Source organism: Lepidochelys olivacea, assembly GCF_965140295.1.
Source record: "Lepidochelys olivacea isolate rLepOli2 genome assembly, chromosome: 13".
NCBI lineage: Eukaryota > Metazoa > Chordata > Testudines > Cheloniidae > Lepidochelys > Lepidochelys olivacea.
This window is the reverse complement of record NC_140423.1, coordinates 25,098,176-25,117,043: the sequence shown is the minus strand read 5'-3', so window position 1 is coordinate 25,117,043 and position 18,868 is coordinate 25,098,176. Positions and strand designations below refer to the sequence as shown.

General features: G+C 48.3%; 2 protein-coding genes across 2 annotated transcripts in view; both read left to right on the top strand.

The window, feature by feature from the left end:
• Nucleotides 1–5,266, top strand: part of L3MBTL1 (L3MBTL histone methyl-lysine binding protein 1) — a 61,282-nt gene extending 56,016 nt beyond the window's left edge. The window contains exon 22 of the mRNA XM_084646182.1: nucleotides 42–5,266. Within this exon, the coding sequence (XP_084502308.1) occupies nucleotides 42–176 (135 nt within the window). The 3' untranslated portion in view covers nucleotides 177–5,266. The remainder of the gene's footprint in view (nucleotides 1–41) is intronic.
• Nucleotides 5,267–8,953: 3,687 nt separating this feature from the next.
• SGK2 (serum/glucocorticoid regulated kinase 2) overlaps nucleotides 8,954–18,868 on the top strand; it is a 35,506-nt gene continuing 25,591 nt past the window's right edge. The window contains exons 1-2 of the mRNA XM_084645228.1: nucleotides 8,954–9,035; nucleotides 14,198–14,405. Of these exons, the coding sequence (XP_084501354.1) occupies nucleotides 14,354–14,405 (52 nt within the window). The 5' untranslated portion in view covers nucleotides 8,954–9,035; nucleotides 14,198–14,353. The remainder of the gene's footprint in view (nucleotides 9,036–14,197; nucleotides 14,406–18,868) is intronic.

Genomic DNA, 18,868 nt, shown 5'->3' with positions numbered 1-18,868 from the left:
GCATGGTGTACATGCTGGACCCACCCACATCTCTCCTGCAGATGATTGACGGGGAGGCGTTCCTTCTGCTGACACAGGCCGACATCGTCAAGATTATGAGCGTCAAACTGGGCCCAGCACTCAAGATCTACAACGCCATCCTCATGTTCAAAAATGCCGACGACACCTTAAAGTGACCATGCCCCACAGCCTGGGACTGCCCTCAGCACTGCAGCTGCCAAGTTGTCTGTCTGGCTCACTGGAGCAGAGACCTTCCCCACTGCAGCAGTTGTAAAATCCTGCACGCTCCTTCTCTCTCTGAGTCACCTTCTCTGTCCTTGCACCAAACCCATCTCTTTCTGTCTTTCTCTTCCCCTGCCCTGTTACACTTCTCCTCCGGCCTGGCGGGGGAGCTCCAGTCGGGGTACTGCTGACCAGTGCTCTCTCCCACTGATGCTTTTAAAAGGACAGAATGCGGATTTGAGATGGGATGACCCCCCTGCCCTTCAAGTGCTTCTGACTGACCCTGTTCCATAGGATGATGTGTGTGTGTGTTTCAGGACCGATGAGGTACCGGAGAGAAGGTGTGGGGGCTGAGGGATGGTGGTGCTGCTCAAGAAACCAAGATCAGAAATTTTGGTGATCTCATAAGAAATAAGCTGCCTGCACACACCCCTTCTCTCACATACGTGAGCACACACATGCTCGTTTTAGAGGAATGACTCATTTTCCCTTTTCTTAGCAATTGAAGAGAATTTTCCCAGCATATTTCACTGCGTTGGGGGTGGGTATTTAATGCTCTTTCAACGGGACATTCTCAAGTAGCTTTTGATAACATTCCATTTGTTTTCTCTCCAGTTTTTGTGACTCTCCCTTTGAAGCTGGGCAGTAACTTTGCTTTGCCCCTGCCCTGGTTCACCTTTGCCATGAGGCCAACTTTAATTTTCTTCCATTTCCTTCTGTTTCTCATGGGGAACGAGTCCATAGTGCTATTTATGCTGCAGATCTCTTTGCTGCTGGGGGAGTCAGTGTTTTATTACTATTTATTATTTGTGTTGCAGTAGCAGCTAGGAGCCCAAGTCATGGACCAGGACCCCACTGCGCTAGGGGGCTGTACAAACACAGAACGCAACAATGGTCCCTGCCCCAAAGAGCTTACAGCCTAAGTATAAATATACCAGCCACGTCAGCACAGCTCTGGGAATAAGGCTAGTCAGTTAAGTTGTACCCACTCTGCTGGATAGGTGGCTGCTCTGCAGCACAGACATCCTCTGCAGAGGTAGAATGGCCTTTTCCTTTCTGTCTCAATGGTGGGGTTTTTATTTTCAGATCTTAGCAGCCCTTTGCCATCGAACTGTAAGAAATTCAAGGTGGGCCAAATTTTTGTCCTTAGCTACTTGACACACATCTCCCTAGGATAAGACTTGCGAACTGCTTTTTCAAAAGACAATCACCTGCTGGTTATTAACGAGACAGTCTCTTGGGATTGGCTAAGAAAAGGTCAGTGCAGGGTGTGTGATGGCGTGCGACCAATTGCCTTTACTCCAGCCACGTAAAAACTTCCTGAAGGACCAATCAGAAGAGGTGTAGGCTGGACAGGGGGACCACAGTCCCCAAACCACGCTCTGTCAGGTTAGAAACATTTGCATTCCCAAGATCCGCAATTCCTTAAAGGAATCGACCTTTTCCTTTGCTTCCCTCCCCTCTCCCCAGTCATTGAAGACAGGGATGAGAGCTCCTACCATATGCACCAGCAACATGTCTCATAGCAACATGGCATATGAAGTCCACTTTCATGTACATATGGGTCAAATTCATGCTAGGCTTCCCATGGAAATGCAGCATTTTGACTCTTTTTATTATTGACTCTTTGGGGTCACATTTGACCTGCCATTCCAATGTTTGCTGCTTGCTATTCATGAGAGATTTTTACACAATTTATGGGGTTTTTTTGTAAGCGTTTGGGTATGTTTCGCAAGTTCTCTTTCCTTCCCTTTCATTTTCTTCCATCTGTTCAAATGCTGCCATATGTTCATCTGCGGGGAGAAGCGAAATGGGAGGAGAGGAGTTGTGGGCTCTGGACCCAATTCTTCCATAGATGCAGCCTGATCCTCAGCAAATGGTGCCAAACCGGCCTCCACATCCAAAGAGGACCTCTTCTCCTGGGCTGTTGTTGGTTGGGAGGAGAGGAAGATGAGGAGCGACCTTGGGATACAAACATGGCTTCAGTTTTGGGACTCTCCATATCAACTTCCCCTGACATATTTCCAAACTTCATCCTGAACTCAAGCAAGTATCCTGATTAGCTCGTTATATCCCCGTACAAGGCTCAGTCAGTGTCTTTATAGGAAGCATCTACTGCAGAGAAAGAAAGGAAGAAGTCTCCTGTTCTCATCACCTCCATCTCAACCTGCTAAGTGACTACATTTGTCTTTTAGCTAAAGGTGAGCTAAACAGTCATTGTGCTGGCTGAATGCCAGAGGGGCACTCTGGGTTTGGCACTCGAACGGAGTGTCAGATGCCTGAGTTGTGCTCTGCATTTGAAGCTACAACAAAAGATCGAGTGATTGGTTCCTGTGGAAGCTGTTCCAGTAAGTGGGCCCATTTTGAAGGGAACAGGAGCTGTAAATGTCCACCCAGGATTGTCTCCCTAGAATCTCAATGGCCAATGAGATTAAATCTCCTGTTCTATTACTGAGACACTGGGTGATCTGTTCTATTACTGAGACACTGGGTGATCTGTTCTCTGGCTACCTGACACCTTACAGACTTTCAGCTGGATTTCTGGGCTCCTGTGAAACTAACTTCCTGATTCCTGCTGAGACTGTAGGCTGTAGCCACCTGAGAGCTCCACGGCCAAACTGTGTCCATCCAACCCTTTCATACAGCTTCTAGGAGATTTACCTGAACTGCTTTTTTACATCCTTGCAGTGTAACCTGGGACACAGACCGGACTGGACTGGTATGCCCACCTGTAGGAATGGTCTCTCAGGGGGGATTTTCTCGGGTCAGAGCTCTCCAAGAAGATGATCCTCACTGGAAATGTGAAGTGAGATAGAGTGTGTGTCTGTGTGTGTGTGTCTGTGTTAATGACAGCGTTCTTATGTCACGCTCGCTTAGCTGCTGCCTCAGCCATGAGTCCATTCCCCTCTTGGGTTGACTATTTCCTGACCTTTGAGGTATGAAGCTTCTGAATTGGTCTGGGTGAGAGAAATACAGATTTTGTAGACGGCCAAGGGCTATGTACTGTTAAAGCTTGTAACGTTTTTTCTTAAAAAGACAAAAACCCAAAGCAGTGTGTGTATGTGAGAGAGAGCGAGAAAAATCTATTGATGCTATTTCCTCTACTGTTTGTCCAACTCTGTTTTTTGTGGCACGCTCTTTTCACTGGAGGGATGTGGTTCTTGAGATGTGAACAGCTGGCCATGTGGCAGCAGCTGGATGTGGGGGCAGAAGGACAGCCCTTCCCTGATTGGAACTGGTTGGGAATTATCGTCTAGATGTTTTTTTGTCAGAAAACGTTGACTCAACAAAATTGAAACTTTTGGCGGGAACATACCAGGTCTGATTAAACTTTTGGCGGGAAGGTTCCGGAGGTCCAGGATGGAATTTCTGGTCAAAACCAGAGAGAGACCCCAGAATTCCTTATAACCTCCATTGCTAGGATACACATGGACTTGACCCTGGATCTCCGATAGCCCAGCTCAGTGCCCTTGCTATGGGGCTACGGCCTATTCTGGAGGCGGGGGCTCTCTCTCTTTTTTGAGAAGCTCTGAAAGCTCTCAGTTTTGTCCCAGTGCAGAATGGAATTTTTTTTTTTTTTAAATCTTAAAAACTGGATGGGCAAAACATTCCCTGCCCAGCTTTCTCCCTGACCCCGATGGGAGGGCTGAGAAGGAGGAGCTTTATCCTCTGTTTTGAACGCCTCCTAAAAATCACTGTCGGCCTCTGCGGCGCGTTCGTGCCAAGATCTCCTCCCTGTTTTAAACTTGTTAGAAGCTTCACCAGCTGCGGGAGCCTTGAGGCCCATGCATAGGAAAAGCTAAAGCCCCCGCTGAGGGTCTCAGTCCTTAACCTCCCAACAGACCAAATTTCTCACGGGTGGCACTCTCTGAATCAGTAGAGTTTCACTAGGGATGAGCTTGGCCCAGGAGTCTTCTCAGCACTCCTTTTGTGGGAGGCTAAAGCAGCTAAAAATGTCTCAAATGGACTTCTGAGTTGCAGTCTCTGGCTATGCCTGCCCATCCTGAGGGAAGCAGAGGGAAGTTGGTGGGCCTGGGACCTGGTGTGGCAGAGGTGGCACAGAATTATCTGCTGGGGCCAGGTAGGACAATCAGCCAGTCCTTCACCCCTGTGACGGCAGCAAATTCCCCTCTCACGTTATAGCCCCCAGTGACCGTTGTCGTCTGGTGCTGACAACAGCTACGTTGACTGTGATTGTGACACTCTGCTGCCCTGGGAAGGCTGCCAGCATTATGTGTGAGCTCAGCCAGGCGGTGGGGTTGGCCCCTGCCCTGGTTCTCATTCCCATAATCCCCATGCCAGCCCAGCAGCCAGGCCCGTGGGACAGGAGAAGAGCACAGTCCGCACGCTTCTAGGATTTGTACGACTTTTACTAGATACAAAGTGTTGCTGGGAGCAACTCTCGCTTCTGGAGCAGCCTGGTAGAACATGGGCCGGGAAGGGGGGGGCTGTTCTGGTCCTGTCCAGAAAGTGTCTGCCCAGTGTCCTGAGGAACTCTCCAAGTCAGCAGGGCTGACTATAGGATTTTGGGGACACTCAGTCTCTTTCCCCCATTTCCTTCCCATCCCTTTTCCTCCTTTATTCTCGCCCCCTCCCCCCTGCCTCCATGTGAAGGGATGGAGAAGGGAGCAGCAGACCCCTTTTCCGGATTCCCATGGCAGACAGAAAGTCTGATGCCCGGTTCTTTAATGACAGCCTGTCAGCTAGACAGCCCATCGCTCTTCCCTTGGCTAGCCTGGAGATAGCAGAGGGCCTATCACCACATGGACAGCCTGAGGCAGGGCCGGTTGGAGCAAACGGGACCATGGACCTCAGTGGGGTTTGGATCAGGCCCCTGTAAGGCAACACGGTCCCATGTCCAATTCAGGTCTGTTCCCAAGAGTGGCGGTGTCTCTTGATGGTGGGTTGGGTGGTGGTTCTGCAGATCAGGAGGTTGGGAGGAGCAGCTGTCAGCTGTCAGGCTGGGATTTATTCCTTCCCAGTCACACACAGGTAATGGGGCAGCATCTTGCTAAAGTCAGAAACTTTGGGGGTGGGGGAACAGACTAGCTTAGAACTCGGGGGGGGGGGAAATGGGGTGTCCCATCTTTTGTTTCTTTCCAGAACTATGAGAGCCAAGCTATTTCTGCACCAACTTCAAGCACTTTTTAAAAAGAAAATAAATCCAAATTGTCCAGGAGGTTAGGTAGCTAGGAGAACTCAAGGAGAACCTTTGGACTTGAGTGCAATGGCGGAAATCAAAAAGAGGAGGAGAGAGCCTTTGGAAGCCATTACTTGGCTGGCTTTTCTTCTTCCTGTTGTCATAATTTCTTGGGCTGACGGTTTATCCCGCAGTGCCAAGGAAAGGGTACTAGTAGAAGGCTGCAGCCTGGTTCTACCCAGCCCCCCCCCTTTATTTTGGGGAGTGGGGTTTGCTGTTATTTGGTTGGGGGGAAAGGGGCTTGTGTTTTGGAAGGGGTGTGTGATTGACAACAAAGCTTTTTTGCACTTTCATTCATTTTGCACTCATTTAATTTCTGGTTTTGTTTTTGGGGGATTGGCACCTTTGTGTGTGTGTGTTTTCATGACGAAATACTCTCGTCGTCGCTGGTGCAGCTATTCTGGAACTTTGTGTCCTGAGTATACAGAGGATTAACAAACAAACAAATCAAGATGTGATGTGTTTTTGTCAGTGTTTTAAAATACAATAAATCAATGTGAGCGATGGAATTATACAAAGCTGGTGCCTGGTTATTAATTCTTAGCCCACGTTTGGCCCTTTTCAGTCAGACCTCTCCAAGTGCTCTACAAAAGAAGGTAAGTGTCTTTATCCCCATTTTGCAGAAAGGGAAACCAAGGCTAAAGAGGAAAAGTGATTTGCCCAAGGTCATATAACAGAGCTAGGAACAGAAGCCAGGTCTCCTGACTCTCAGCATAGTATGCTGTCTATTGGCCCACGCTGCCTCTTACTGCACAAGGTGCTGATTAAGACAGACTAATGCACAGCCCCAGCCATCAATTAAAATTTGGCCAGGAGTGCAAAGACCAGGCACATACCACATGAAGGACAATGGTAGGTGAAGTCCAGGGCCAGAGGCTGATCTCGGTTATAGCACTGAATGACATGGAGTCGCTCTGGATTTGCACCATTGGAATACAGCAGAATTGGTCTCCACGGGGGGCAGAGTCTCTCTTCACCATTTCTGGCTGGGGCAGATGCCCACTGGAAGGCTGTGCAGAAGTCCTGTAGGGTAAGGGGAGGCTTGACTACAGGAGGGGTGGCTGATCCATGCCCGAGGAGAGAAAGGGTGCTCCAAGCCTAGGGGAGCCCATGAGATGGTGCAAGGACAAGAAAGGGAGCAGGCCACAAAGGCAGCAGAGAGGAATGAAGTTCCCCATCTGACCCCATCCCCCTGCCCCTCCAGTAGCACAGCCAGAGGGGCTGGTAGCTCAGGGCTCTGTCTCCTCAGCAGCAGAGCCAGAGGGGAAGCAATGCTACACAACCCCTCTGCCCCCTGGTTGCTCTTGCTTCTGGGCAGGCTCTCAGCCTACCTTGCCTCACCTCAGGCTTTTGGCTTGGGATTGTTTGGGGAGGGATTTCTTGGACCAGCAGGATGAGCTCAAAAATCTCAGAGGTGCCATGAATGCCGTAGTTGGCACAACTGCCAAAGGGCCAAGGAGAGGCAGGTCTGGGTGGAGAGACTGTAAACCCCACTGCTGCCGAGGAGCCCCCATCTCCCATCAGTGAGCTCTGCGGCTCCTTCTCCGTTTGACCCTGTGAGTCTGCTTGTCTCTAATATCCCAGGACTGATACGGCTACAACTTCACCGCCAACATCCAGCTGGGGGTGTTTCCCCTTCAGGCCAGAGTTCTTGTCGTGCCTCAGCTGCTGTGAAGGAAGGGTGGGGCAGGGCGTCGACACATGGCTGTGGAAAATTCCACTCTGCCTGCAAAGCCACAATACCATGATTCATACCAGCCCCTTAATGCCCCCAGCACAGGCGTGGGGCATGAGAGATCTTTAAGCAACTGCTGAGCTGTCTGATATGATAAGATCTCCTTTGCATACCAGCATCTGCTGCCATGTTCAAGAGGCGCAGACAGAAATATCTGTGCAAGGTTAAACAGTGTCCTAAGGGCCAAGGCAACCACTGATTCGCTCTGTGAAGACAAAACTTCTGGCATCCGGCTTTCTTACCAGAGGAGAGTTCGTATTCCCCAGTAATCTGTGGCAGCAGGGGATACAGCCAAGTCTGACCGATTCCAAGCCTTGTAGAACAAAGCATGTACAGTCCATCTCTGAGAGGGGCTTAAGCTGCCCCAGAGTTCGGGGTGCTGGGATCCAGCACCTTGATTCAGTGCATTAGAGAGTTAGGACTAGCTGCAAAGTCCAGCCTTCCCCAGCTGTAACCGGTGTCCCTCAATTGGTTGGCTCCCTGCTGTATACTGCCCCCAAAAAGTACTGTGTCCTTGTAGCAGATTATAACGAGAGTTGGTCGGGAGTTTTTTGATTAACCGTTTTTTTTTTCTGAAAAAAAGCAGATTAATCTAAACCTAAGCTGTTTGCGAAATGGGTTTTGATGAGTCTCCTGACTTGTCTAACTTTTGAGAAAAAAGTTTCAAAGTTGTTGAAAAGTCCTGTTTTGACATGTTCAAGCAGAAAAGTTTTGGGGACTTTTTCTAGTTGAAGCCACTTTTTGTTTTGAAATGTTAGTTTTGTTTTGTTTTTTAAGGAACAACTTCAAAAACAAAACAAAATGTATTGAACATGATCAAAGCAAAATGTTTTGATTGACCTGGATGGAATTTTTGCAACAATTTCTGTGATGTCAATTTTTGTCCCAATTCAAGATGGGAACTTTTTTTTGACATCTCCAAAATATTCCCGACATGGGAAAGTCATTTCCTGCCAAGCTGTAATTGTAACATACAGCCAGGAGCTGGAGACACCAACTTTTCTGGTGGGAAAGCCTTTTATGCTCCCATTCAGGAGTATCTTTATCTCCATAGAAACTACACCAAATCCTCACTTTTTCATGGTTCTTCATACACCTGTGACGATTCCATACAGGGCTGCAGGAGGCTTGTAGGGGGCTATAAATCGCAAGGCTATTAGGGAGCCATGAGAAAAGGAGAATCCAGCATTTGATGGGGACCTTCACTGATATCATCCCACTTCCATGTTCCAGCTGTTAGCAGATGGATTGTGTCCGGATTCAGGACTTCTGACATTCCCCTGCCGCTCTTGCTGCCAGCGTTTAGCAGAAAGAAAAGGAGGACTTGTGGCACCTTAGAGACTAACCAATTTATTTGAGCATGAGCTTTCGTGAGCTACAGCTCAAATAAATTGGTTAGTCTCTAAGGTGCCACAAGTCCTCCTTTTCTTTTTTTCGAATACAGACTAACACGGCTGCTACTCTGAGACCAGCGTTTAGCAGGTGCCACATGCCTAATTACCTCAGCTTGTGCCCAGCATGTGACCTGCCTTCAGAAAACAAAGCACTTTGTTCAGACCTTTTTCACTTCTTTCCTCTGTGATGAGCTGCCCTCTAATTCTTCAGCAGGAGATTTGTCCTCACACACCCCCTCCCCTCCCCCCGCGTGGCTCTCCGGGACCTCTTTGTCCCCGCAGAGCAATGGCAGGGTAATAATTTACTTCCTGGCATAGGCCACTCCTTGAGAATATTCCTTTGACCTTCAGACTAACTCACCAAAACAAAAACACAGAGAGGTAAATAACACCCTTATGCAACTGGTACTAGTTAGCACACTTGGCTTCCTCCAGTGCTGCGTGACTGGACAGCTCTGCCTGCTTGACTGTCTCCTTTTGGCAGGTAACACTTTGGTTTATCTACTTATTTATTCCCTGGTGGTCCCTTATTCTGGGGCACAGAAAGGAGCTGGTTTGAGGGAAGCCTGGTCCTCGATCATGGACTATCTCATACAGGGGTGTCAGCAGGCAAGGTGGAACAATTTATAGAGTAGGGGGTGCTGAGAGCCATTGAACCAAACGGTAAACCCTGTATATAATGGAAACCACTTCAAGCCAGGGAGTGCTGAAGCACCTACAGCACCTATGGGTGTCAGAATCTAGGGCCAGAGAAGAGTTGACTTTGGGGAGGGCTGGCTCTTGGGCACAGACTTGTTGCTACAGGGGTGGCAGCAGCAGGCAGGAGAGGCTGATTTCAGAAGCATGCTTGTTCCCCTCTTCAAAATGATCAAACTCTCAGCAATACTGAATAGAGGTGGGAAAAGCTGCTTTGGTAGGGAAGGTTTCTCTTGCTTTGAAGAGTGGTGTCGGGCGTTCTCTCTCCCAGAAGGGAAGAGCCACCATGCGCTCAGAGTAGCGGTTTCCTGTCACGTCCCCCCATCACCCTCATTGTTTTGTCTGCCCCTCAGAGCTGATTTTTCCAGCATCCATTTTCAATAAGAAGCAGCCAGAGGCATTTTATGTTATACAGTATGTGTAAATTCCTATTTAAAAACCAGAAAGGGCAGGGATACCTGGATACAAAGCTAAACTCCCAGGGCAATACAAACCAGCCAGGGCCAAGAAAACCAAGCCCTTAAGCCATGACAGCCAGGGCTGTGTCTGCACTAGGATTTTCAGCTGGCTCCCTCTCAGCCCCTCTGGAACTGGTGCTCAATTGGTTGTCCCGCTGGTGTGTGCAGGGTGAGTGGAGTTCAACAACACCCCCGCCCTCCCATTTTAACCGCACAGCCTCATTCTAACACTGGCACCATGAGTGAGTTCAACACCAGCCCACTGGAGAATAAGGGGGACACATGTTATCAAGTACAGCAGGGGATTGCAGCACAGACAGACACAAGTATTCTACTTTATTTCAACAGCTAGCAGCAGGGCAGCAAGCTGTCAGGGTTGGGGGTTTAACCCCTAGTGGGGCTTACTCTGCACTTGGGATAATGGCTTTCGTCAACAGTTTAAGCATTGCTTGGTCCAATCTAGACTGGTCAGCCCAAGACTGATCCCTATAGACATAGGAACATGGATAACGCCAGCCTGCAGCAGCCCCGCAGTCCATCTAGCTCAGCATCCTCCTGCTGACAGCAACCATCACTAGCTGCTTTCCAGAGTGACAGATCTTTGTGTGTATGTGTGTGTTGGGGGGGGGGGATTAAAACATCCTTCCCCATGCCTTGTGAGTTAGAATGGGCAGAGTCAGACCAACATCCTCTCCTCTGATGGAGGAGTTGGCGCCCGTGCAGCATGGGGAAGGGATGTGGCCAGTAAAATGGCAGATCCCCTAGGTCTGCTCTGCTGCATGTGAGAAGCACCCTGAGGTTTAGCAGAAAGGAAAGGGAGTGGGCCCAGCTGGAATTTTGAGACGTGCTCAGCACCCTCAACGGGGCCAGGTTTTTAGCAGATAGGGTGCTGTGAGCTTTTTTGAATATTTGCTCATAAGTAGCATTGTAGCAACCTCAGGGTGCTGAGCCCTTCTGGAATATCTGGTCTGTATGGTGGAAGCTGAGCACTTGTAAATCAGGTCCTGAGTGCTGCTGAAAGGCTGCCCCTAGGTCCTTTTCTTCATTACTGTGATTGAGCTGGAGTTTTGGCCTTGTGCAGTGGCCCTTTGAATTAGGTTATTTAAAAAGGTGTCCCACGCAGTGGTGGGGGACGACGACATTACAGCTGGGTGCCCCAATTTTACATTTTTCTGCTGAATGAAGAAGGCCTGGAACCTTTGTTAAAAAATCTCCTGCATTTTACATTAGCAGTTCAGATCTTATTTACCCTGAAACCCTATAGAGAAATAGAAAGCTATTGATTAAGGTCAAACAACTGTGCAGGGGGGAGGCAGATTGTTTAAAATTCTTTGTTTGCTTACTTTTGTTAATATTAACATTAAGCCAAACACCTAATAAACACTTGGAAGAAAGAAAGTCTTTGTGAAAACATTAACAGCACTCCTTTAATTAAGGTTTGAGAAATCTCCCACTATTAATGTGAGATCTCCAGGAAAAACCAGGGGGCACCAGATTTTTGATATTCCTGATATTTTAAAGGTAAAACAAAATAGAAAATAATACTTTAAAAATCCCCACCCATCAACAAAAATCTGCTCAATCATTCTTATTCCTCATAAAGAGGGAATATCCAATTTTTAAGAAATTACCTTGCTATTCTATTATATATAGGTTCTTATACCACCCTTAGCACTGTAGTATCTGAGCATCTTCCAGAAGCGCATTAAGCATTTGTAGGTCATCTTTTCACGGCTGGCTGCAGGTAACTTATCTTGTATGCTAAAGAAATGTGTATTAATGTTGTTTGGACCATGTACATACTGGTTCATGTGGGCAGTGTCGTTCCGCTCAAGACTGTGATACATTTATAATGATGATGGTTATTATTATTATATAAGTGAATGTCTACAGACTGCAGTTCTCTATAAAACAGCCTCTGAAGGAGTGTGCACAACATTTGGAAGCGGATGTGTGTGAGTGTGTACGTGCTTGTTTCTGTGTCAGGGGATGTGTACTCTACAGAGTCTACACCGACATAGCCATGTTGCCATAGCTATGCCAGCATAACCCTGTCGTGTGGATGCAGCCGTCCCTGATGGAAGCGGTTTTTCCATGTAGGAACACCTTGTGCCTGAACACTGGTAGCTACGTTGGTGAAAACATTCTTCCATGGATATAGCTGTGGCTACACTGGGAGTTAGGTCATCAGAGCTATGCTGGTCAGGGGTGTGGTTTTTAAAGACCCCGCACCAAAGTAGCTATGTTGACCTTGCTTTAAAATGTATGAGTTGTTTATGTATGTGAGTACTTCTCTGTGTGGGGGCAGGGGTTGGGCTGGACTGGTTTGGATAGGAACAGATGTTGCCTCCAACTGTCTTGCAGTGGAGAGAGGTAAGCATTCCTAGTACAGACATGGCCTCAGATGGCAATCCTTACAAATTAACCTCTTCCTGGCTCTTTACCTGCTAGGCAGGTCTAATCCTTTCAAGGGGGTCTCAAATGAATACAACAGCAGGAGTAAATGTGGGTCTAATGAGGGAGCAGCAAAGAGATACAAATTCCCAAATATGCACTTAATCTGACAAAATACTTACCCTGTGTTATGAGGTAATAACAGCTGATTGCAGACCCATGTGTTGTGGTTGATAAACGCCCCAGGGGGTCCAGAGCTCACTCTTGTATGTGCCAAAGTTGTGTCCCAGTGCTCACTGATACCACATGCAGTTCATTTAAGAATCAGGGAAAGGTGAGAGGTTTAAAATCTTTTAAGAATCACTCTACCAGTTACATCAGGGCAACACCGTTGGCTTGGATGGAGTCACACGGCACTTTAAAAGGCACTGGGTGCTTAGCAGCTGCTGTCTGAAACCTGGCCTGGTTTATAGCCCGGGGAACAAGAGGGACCCAGTGTCATAAGCTGAAAGCAACTCTCATCTAGGTCAGCTGCTGCCTTAATGTCAGAAGAAGAAGTTGGCTGTTTAATATTTAATTGCAATGTTTAATCATTAAAGAGCCTTGTTCCTCTTCTGACAATTAAGTCGGTATCAAAGGGGAAGAAGGCATAACACATTTTCTCACCTTCGCTGCTGCAGGCATGGCAAAAACAATATAATTCCTCAGCAAGAAAGCCTGTCTGTGAAGACACGGTTTATAACTCACTCCTGCTTATTAGGCCTTGCGCCATCATGGGGCCTTTCCTGATTTTGGGCTGGGAAATGGGAGCTCAGGGGCCAGAGTCACTCCTGGGGTAAGTGGAGGTAATTCCCATTGAAACCAAAAGGACTGCACCTATTAAAGCCTCTGAATTAATCTGATTAGTTAATAGGCCTAACTCACCCCAGGTGCAATGCACTGAATTGGTGAGACTGTAGTGAAGATCAGAGTGGCCCAGTTGTGTGTGTACATCACACTGGAAATGAAACGGTCAATGCCATTCAGTAGCCTGCACTTTGTAACATGACCAAGGGCTGGATCGGCCCCTAGCGATTGCTCTGAGTTAAGAGACAGGTTCACCCCTGGGCTGGCAAAGGTGCTAACCCAGAGAGGAGAGGCAGCTCATGCCTTGCCTATTCAGTGTCTGTTGGGGCCAGCACGGCCCCACGGCACAGGCTAGGACTGCTTCAAGGGCCTCTGTGTGACTTTGTGAGAGTACAACACTGCCAGGGAGCTGGTCTGCCCCCGCCACACCCGCTCAAACTTCTTACCGACCCCTGGCCTGCCCTGCTTCACCTCCACTCTGCCCTGGAATTTGCCCCAAGCTGGCAGAGTTGACCATGCACCAGGCACAGAGGACCAAGCCCTGGGCATTATGTCTGCCCTATGGGCCGGCCCCTAGCTGGCACAAAGGGGCACCTGGGGACAAAGCCAGTAGGGCGGTGGATGGGAGCGGTCTTCTTTCTTACCCGGCAGCTCCCAGGCAGGGAGGTTGCAGAGACACCTGCCCACTAGCCTTTCAGTCATGCAGGTTAGCAGCCCTCTGTGGCTGGCTGGCTGGCTGTTGCCTCAGGGAACTGCTACCCCTTCAGGAGTGTGGCCAGTTCCCAGCTCCAGGCTGACTCTACAGAAGGGAACCGGTCCTTATAATCAATACACAAAAATAGTTACTCATGCTTCACTGATTGTACATTGCACTTACACCATTCTTTTCATTTCCACCGGGCCGTACAAACAGCGGGGCCAGCCTGATCCTTGGTGCAGTCCCACTGAAGTCAGTGCATTTGCGCCAAGGATGAATTTGGCCTATTGACTAATCAGAGCAATTAAATACTCAAGTCCTTACCAGGTAACAGAAAAGCCCAGCCCCATGGATTTACCAAACACATTGTAAACCTCTTAACTTGTCTGGGAATCAATCAATACCCACTGTGATGTTAGGGGATGGTGTCTAGTAAAGGCAGCCTCTTGGGCATGCTCCTGAGACCAGGAGCTAATGTTCTGAGCATGCTAGCGCATCTCTGGGCACGTGGTCTGCTGGCATCCAGCCTGTGTGACCTGACCTTCATCTTCACAGGGGAAGGCCAAGAAACCGCACAGCTTCTGCGAGCCTCCCTGCCGGACGTCTACCTGCCTCCTGGACCCCGAGGAAGCGGAGCCTACTCACCTGGTGCCAATTACTGAATTGCTAGCAGAGTTTCTCAGGCAGCGTGCATCTCTTTGGGCTGACTTTATGCCCATGCCCCGGCCAGAGACCCCCTCCACAGCACTGGGGAAGACTAAGGGTAATGAACTTGACCGGTACATATCTTAAAAGTCAAGCGACTCTCCGGGCCTGACTGTGTGAGCTGTGGGGTTCCAAGCTGCAGGGTGGATGAATTGGCGGGGGGAATGAGGCTGGGAATTGCCTCCCACTTTAGTATCAGGGCTGGAAAACAGGTGGCCGACGGGAACTGGGCCATGATGTGAGTTGCTTTTAGGGGCCCTGCATTAACCTCAGCAACTCACAACCCACTGTCCCCCAGACGTCTGACCCCAAGCCCATTGACGTCAATGGGAGCCCCCTGACTTCTCCAAAGCTCAGCGGTTCTAGGCAGTCACTTGACTGGCTTTAAGCTCAGCCCTGCAGTTTTTCTGTGGCCTGACATAATGTCGACCAGAGGGAGGGTTGTAATATTGCTAGACATTGAAGTCTGGACAGTAACCTCACAGCTGTATTGGTTGACTCTGCAAGCAGGGCTGAACTGTGCAGTTCGTGGGCTGTAGCTTTATAATGCCTACAGCATGGGATGGACTGCAGACAAGGCCTTTCAGTCAGGTCCTATGGCTCTCCGAGGCCATGACCTTAAATGGCAGCACCAACGGCCTTGAGTGTGCCTCAGCTCTCTCTGAGCTGGAAGCCTGTGGCCCTGAACCCCGGCACGTGCCTACATTACGGAGACTATACTGGCATTTCCATCAGGGGTTTCCATCAGGGTAAGAATGCGATTGTCCCAAATGATGAAGCATGCTTCTGTTGACCTAGCTGTGTCTACTCAGGGTTATGCTGGCATTGCTCCACAGGCCAGGGGTGTAGCTTTTCACGCCCCTGTGCTGACATAACTTTCAAGAGTAGACCAAGACTAAGGATCTGGCACTTCATTGGCAAAACTTTTGTCGTTCAGGGGTGTTACCCCCCCCCCCCCCGCCCTCCCTGAATGACAAAAGTTTTACTGACAAAAAGCGCTGGTGCGAACAGCTCTCCTGCTGACAAAGCTGCTGCCACTCGTGGGGGGTGGAAGTTTTTTGTCTGCAGGAGAGCTCTCTCCTGCCGACAAACAGCAGCTACGCTGCGCGGCTTTTAACGGCATGGCTCTGTCGCAAACAGCCTCATAGTGTAGCCATAGCCTTAGTGTTAAGGACCTAGTGAAACCTGCCCTGGGGTCAGACTGGCAATGCCTCTTCATTGGGAAGGAGGAAGAGAGCAATCTGGATTGGATTTCTGGGAGCAGCTGAAACAGATCCTGAGGCCTGGTCTACGCTACAGTTAGGTCACCGTAAGGCAGCTTACGTCACCCTAACTCTGTAAGCGTCTACAGTACAATGGTGCGCCTGCTGATGTAAGTTGCCCACTACACTGACCTAATAACGCCACCTCCACGAGAGGCGTAGTACTAAGGTCGATGTTAGGGCAATGCAGTGTCCCTCTACACACTGCATTGCTTACATCGTCTGTTGGCTGCCAGCCCTACGCAGGGCTCACAGGTAGAACCCCGCTAGCTAGGGGAGCTCCCACCACAGCTGGAGCCCCCAGCCCTGGGGCTGTCAGTCCCTGGCAGTGGGGCTTCTGCTGTCAGTGCCCCACACATTTAAGCCAGTGGATGTGCTCTGGTGAGGACATGCACTGCTGACAGCAGGAGCACAGCGTGGATGTGAACCACCACTGTAATTGCTGCGGTGGCTGTATGTTAACTTACCTTAAGTCAACTGATTTTTGTAGTGTAGACATGCCCTGAGTCATTGGGCAGGGTTCTTTTAGTCCCATTAATTCTCCCTTATGTAAAACTTTCCTGCTTCCTTTATCCCACTTGTTGGCAGGAGACTATCTTCACAGAGTCCTGAGTTCCCATTAGTTCCTAAAGAGCCAAAAATTCCCCCTTGCCCATTGTTTTAGGAACCCCTCTGGCTTTCCGCTCTTTTACCCTAGTCTTTTCTTGTGCTCATTTCCTTCCTCAGCTTTGGGAGAGGCTAATCCTGCCTCCCCAGCCTTTGCTCACCTGGAGTCACAGTTTCAGGCATCTGTGCCTCATTTGCACCTACAAGGTGAGCACAAAAATGGCGTGTGTGCATGTGCAAAAGGAGCATGCCTTTACAAGGGATTTGGCATGGCCTAGTGATTAGAGCAGGGGAACTGGAGTCAAAGAGAAAAAATCAGAAGAGCATAAAAGTATACACAGAAGGGAAAAAAATCACAATTAAAAATATGTAATGTAAAGGCTTTTGACTGGATTAATTTCCCAAAGTTGGATGCAGTGGAAGTGCCTTTGTGTTTATCCCTTTCGGATTAGTTATACTTACAGTGTTAAGGCCAGAATTATGATTGCACCTACAGGCCTCTTCCCTAGAGCAGGGTCCCCTTGTGCTTGGTGCTGTACGCACGGAGTGTCAGTCCCTGCCTCAAAGTGCTTACAATCTAAATAGACCAGAGAGTCAATGGAAGAGAGGGCCCAGGAGTACAATCACCATTTTCCAGACTGTTATATGTTTACACCATTACACCTTGCAATTAGCATGGGCTGAAATTTTTCTCTCCAAAACATTTTTTTGACAGAAAGTGGCTTTTTGACAAAAGAGATTTTTTTTGTGAAAAAATAGATGTTTTTATCAACAATATTGGGGTTTTCATTGGGGGAGGGGGAGGAAACCAGAAAATGTTGATTTGAAAATGAAACATTTTGGTTTTTTGGTTGCTGAAAACCTGAAAATGTTTGGCTTACAGTTTTGTGATTTTAAAAAATGGAATTGTTTTGAATAAAAATTTAGACAAAAAGTATGTGTTTGTCAAAAATTTTCATGGGAAAAAATAATCATTTCCTGATCAGCTGTAATTGCTGTAGACTTTTAGCTAAGAACTTCCGGATTTGATCTCATGGGAATAAGAAAGGTTCAAGCAATATGATACTGCCTTTCGCTTCTTACATGATAAGCAGCAAAATATTTAACAATGTTGACATTTAAAGTATCGTTGTATCTGAGTTATCCCACTTTCAAATGAGGGGGGCTGAGCACTATTGTTTCAGCCACGCTTCAAACTCAAGAAGAGGTTGCTATATCAGTTATACTTGGGTCACTTATGGAAGGTTTTTTTTTTCCTAATGAAAGCTGAAACTCTGGAGGAAAAAAAATCATAATTCTGTCCTTGCCCACACCCCAATTAGACCTTTTATACTCTCTGGGACAGAATGTCTCTTACTTTGTCTTACAAAGTGTGATCCTACTCCCATTGAGTTTATGGGCATAGTATCACACACCCTTGATGCTTTGATGTCTCCAGTATTCACTTAGCATTTTATATTAAAAACAATGCAAAGCACATTATTATAGGATGACATTCTCTGTCACCTGAGAGTAGTAGATTTTATTGGCAATGAGAGTGGAATCAATGGGAAAATGTTTATTTTTAATGAAATGGGAGAAGATGGGTAGCCCCTTGATAATGGGTATTTCCCCCCTCTGCTTCTGCTTTGTTTCTGTTACATCAGAAGATTATTAACTCTTTCACTGCATGCTTATGGCAGCAGTTTATCTCTCTCTCTCTCTTTCTCGGTGTGTGAATTTACTGCAGGTGAAAAGTGCCAGATTGATAGCCCTATACATTGAAATCATCCCTTTTTTCAGAACTCAGGTACCAGCAAAGGTAGTAACTGTGTGTGAACTCTTCCTCCAATGCACCTCCAACCTGAGCTGGAAGCACTGCTTCCAGGGCTCTGTCTGCACTACAATGTGTAGTTCTTAGCTGATGTGTGACCCAACAGCATTAGCAGTTGTGGTGCAGACAAATCCGCAAGGGTAGGTTAGTCCCGTACAGCATTTAACCTCTCTCCCAGGGTGCTAGCTGTGAACGTTTTGTGATGTGGGCACTTGCCGCGGAGGCCCAGCCAACTCTTTTCATACATGCCACCAAACAGCCACCTGCAAATAGCAGCTCAGTCTCCTACGCAGTCGACCTAGTAACCTACATGGTCCATCTGCGGCTTTAAGAGAACAGCCATTCGTTTATAAGAGCGTCAGGAAGTCCTCCCAGATCTAAGGCCTCGTCCTAGTGGGGACTTCAGCCGTGAGTTGCCAGCCAGAGCTACACCAGAGCAAACCCCTCCGGTAGACAAGCAAAGCAGCTAGCAGCCACAGTTTGCGGTGGTGTAGGTGAACCCTTCCTGAGACTAGAGCTCAGGTCATGTCTACACTAAAGATCGATATAGAAATAACTACGGCACTCGGGTGTGAAAAATCCGCCCAGAGCAACGTACTTACACTGACTTAACTCCCCATGTAGCCAGCACTATGTTGATGGGAGAGCTTCTCCCGTCAATACAGCTACTGCCTCTTGGGGAGGTAGGTTAACTACAGGAACGGGAGAAACTCTCCTATGGGCATAGGAGTGTCTTCACTAAAGCTCTGTCCACACTAGAGACCTTACAATGGCACAGCCTCCCTATGCCGGCAGGAGAGAGCTCTCCTGTCGGCATAATTAAACCACCCCCAACGAGCG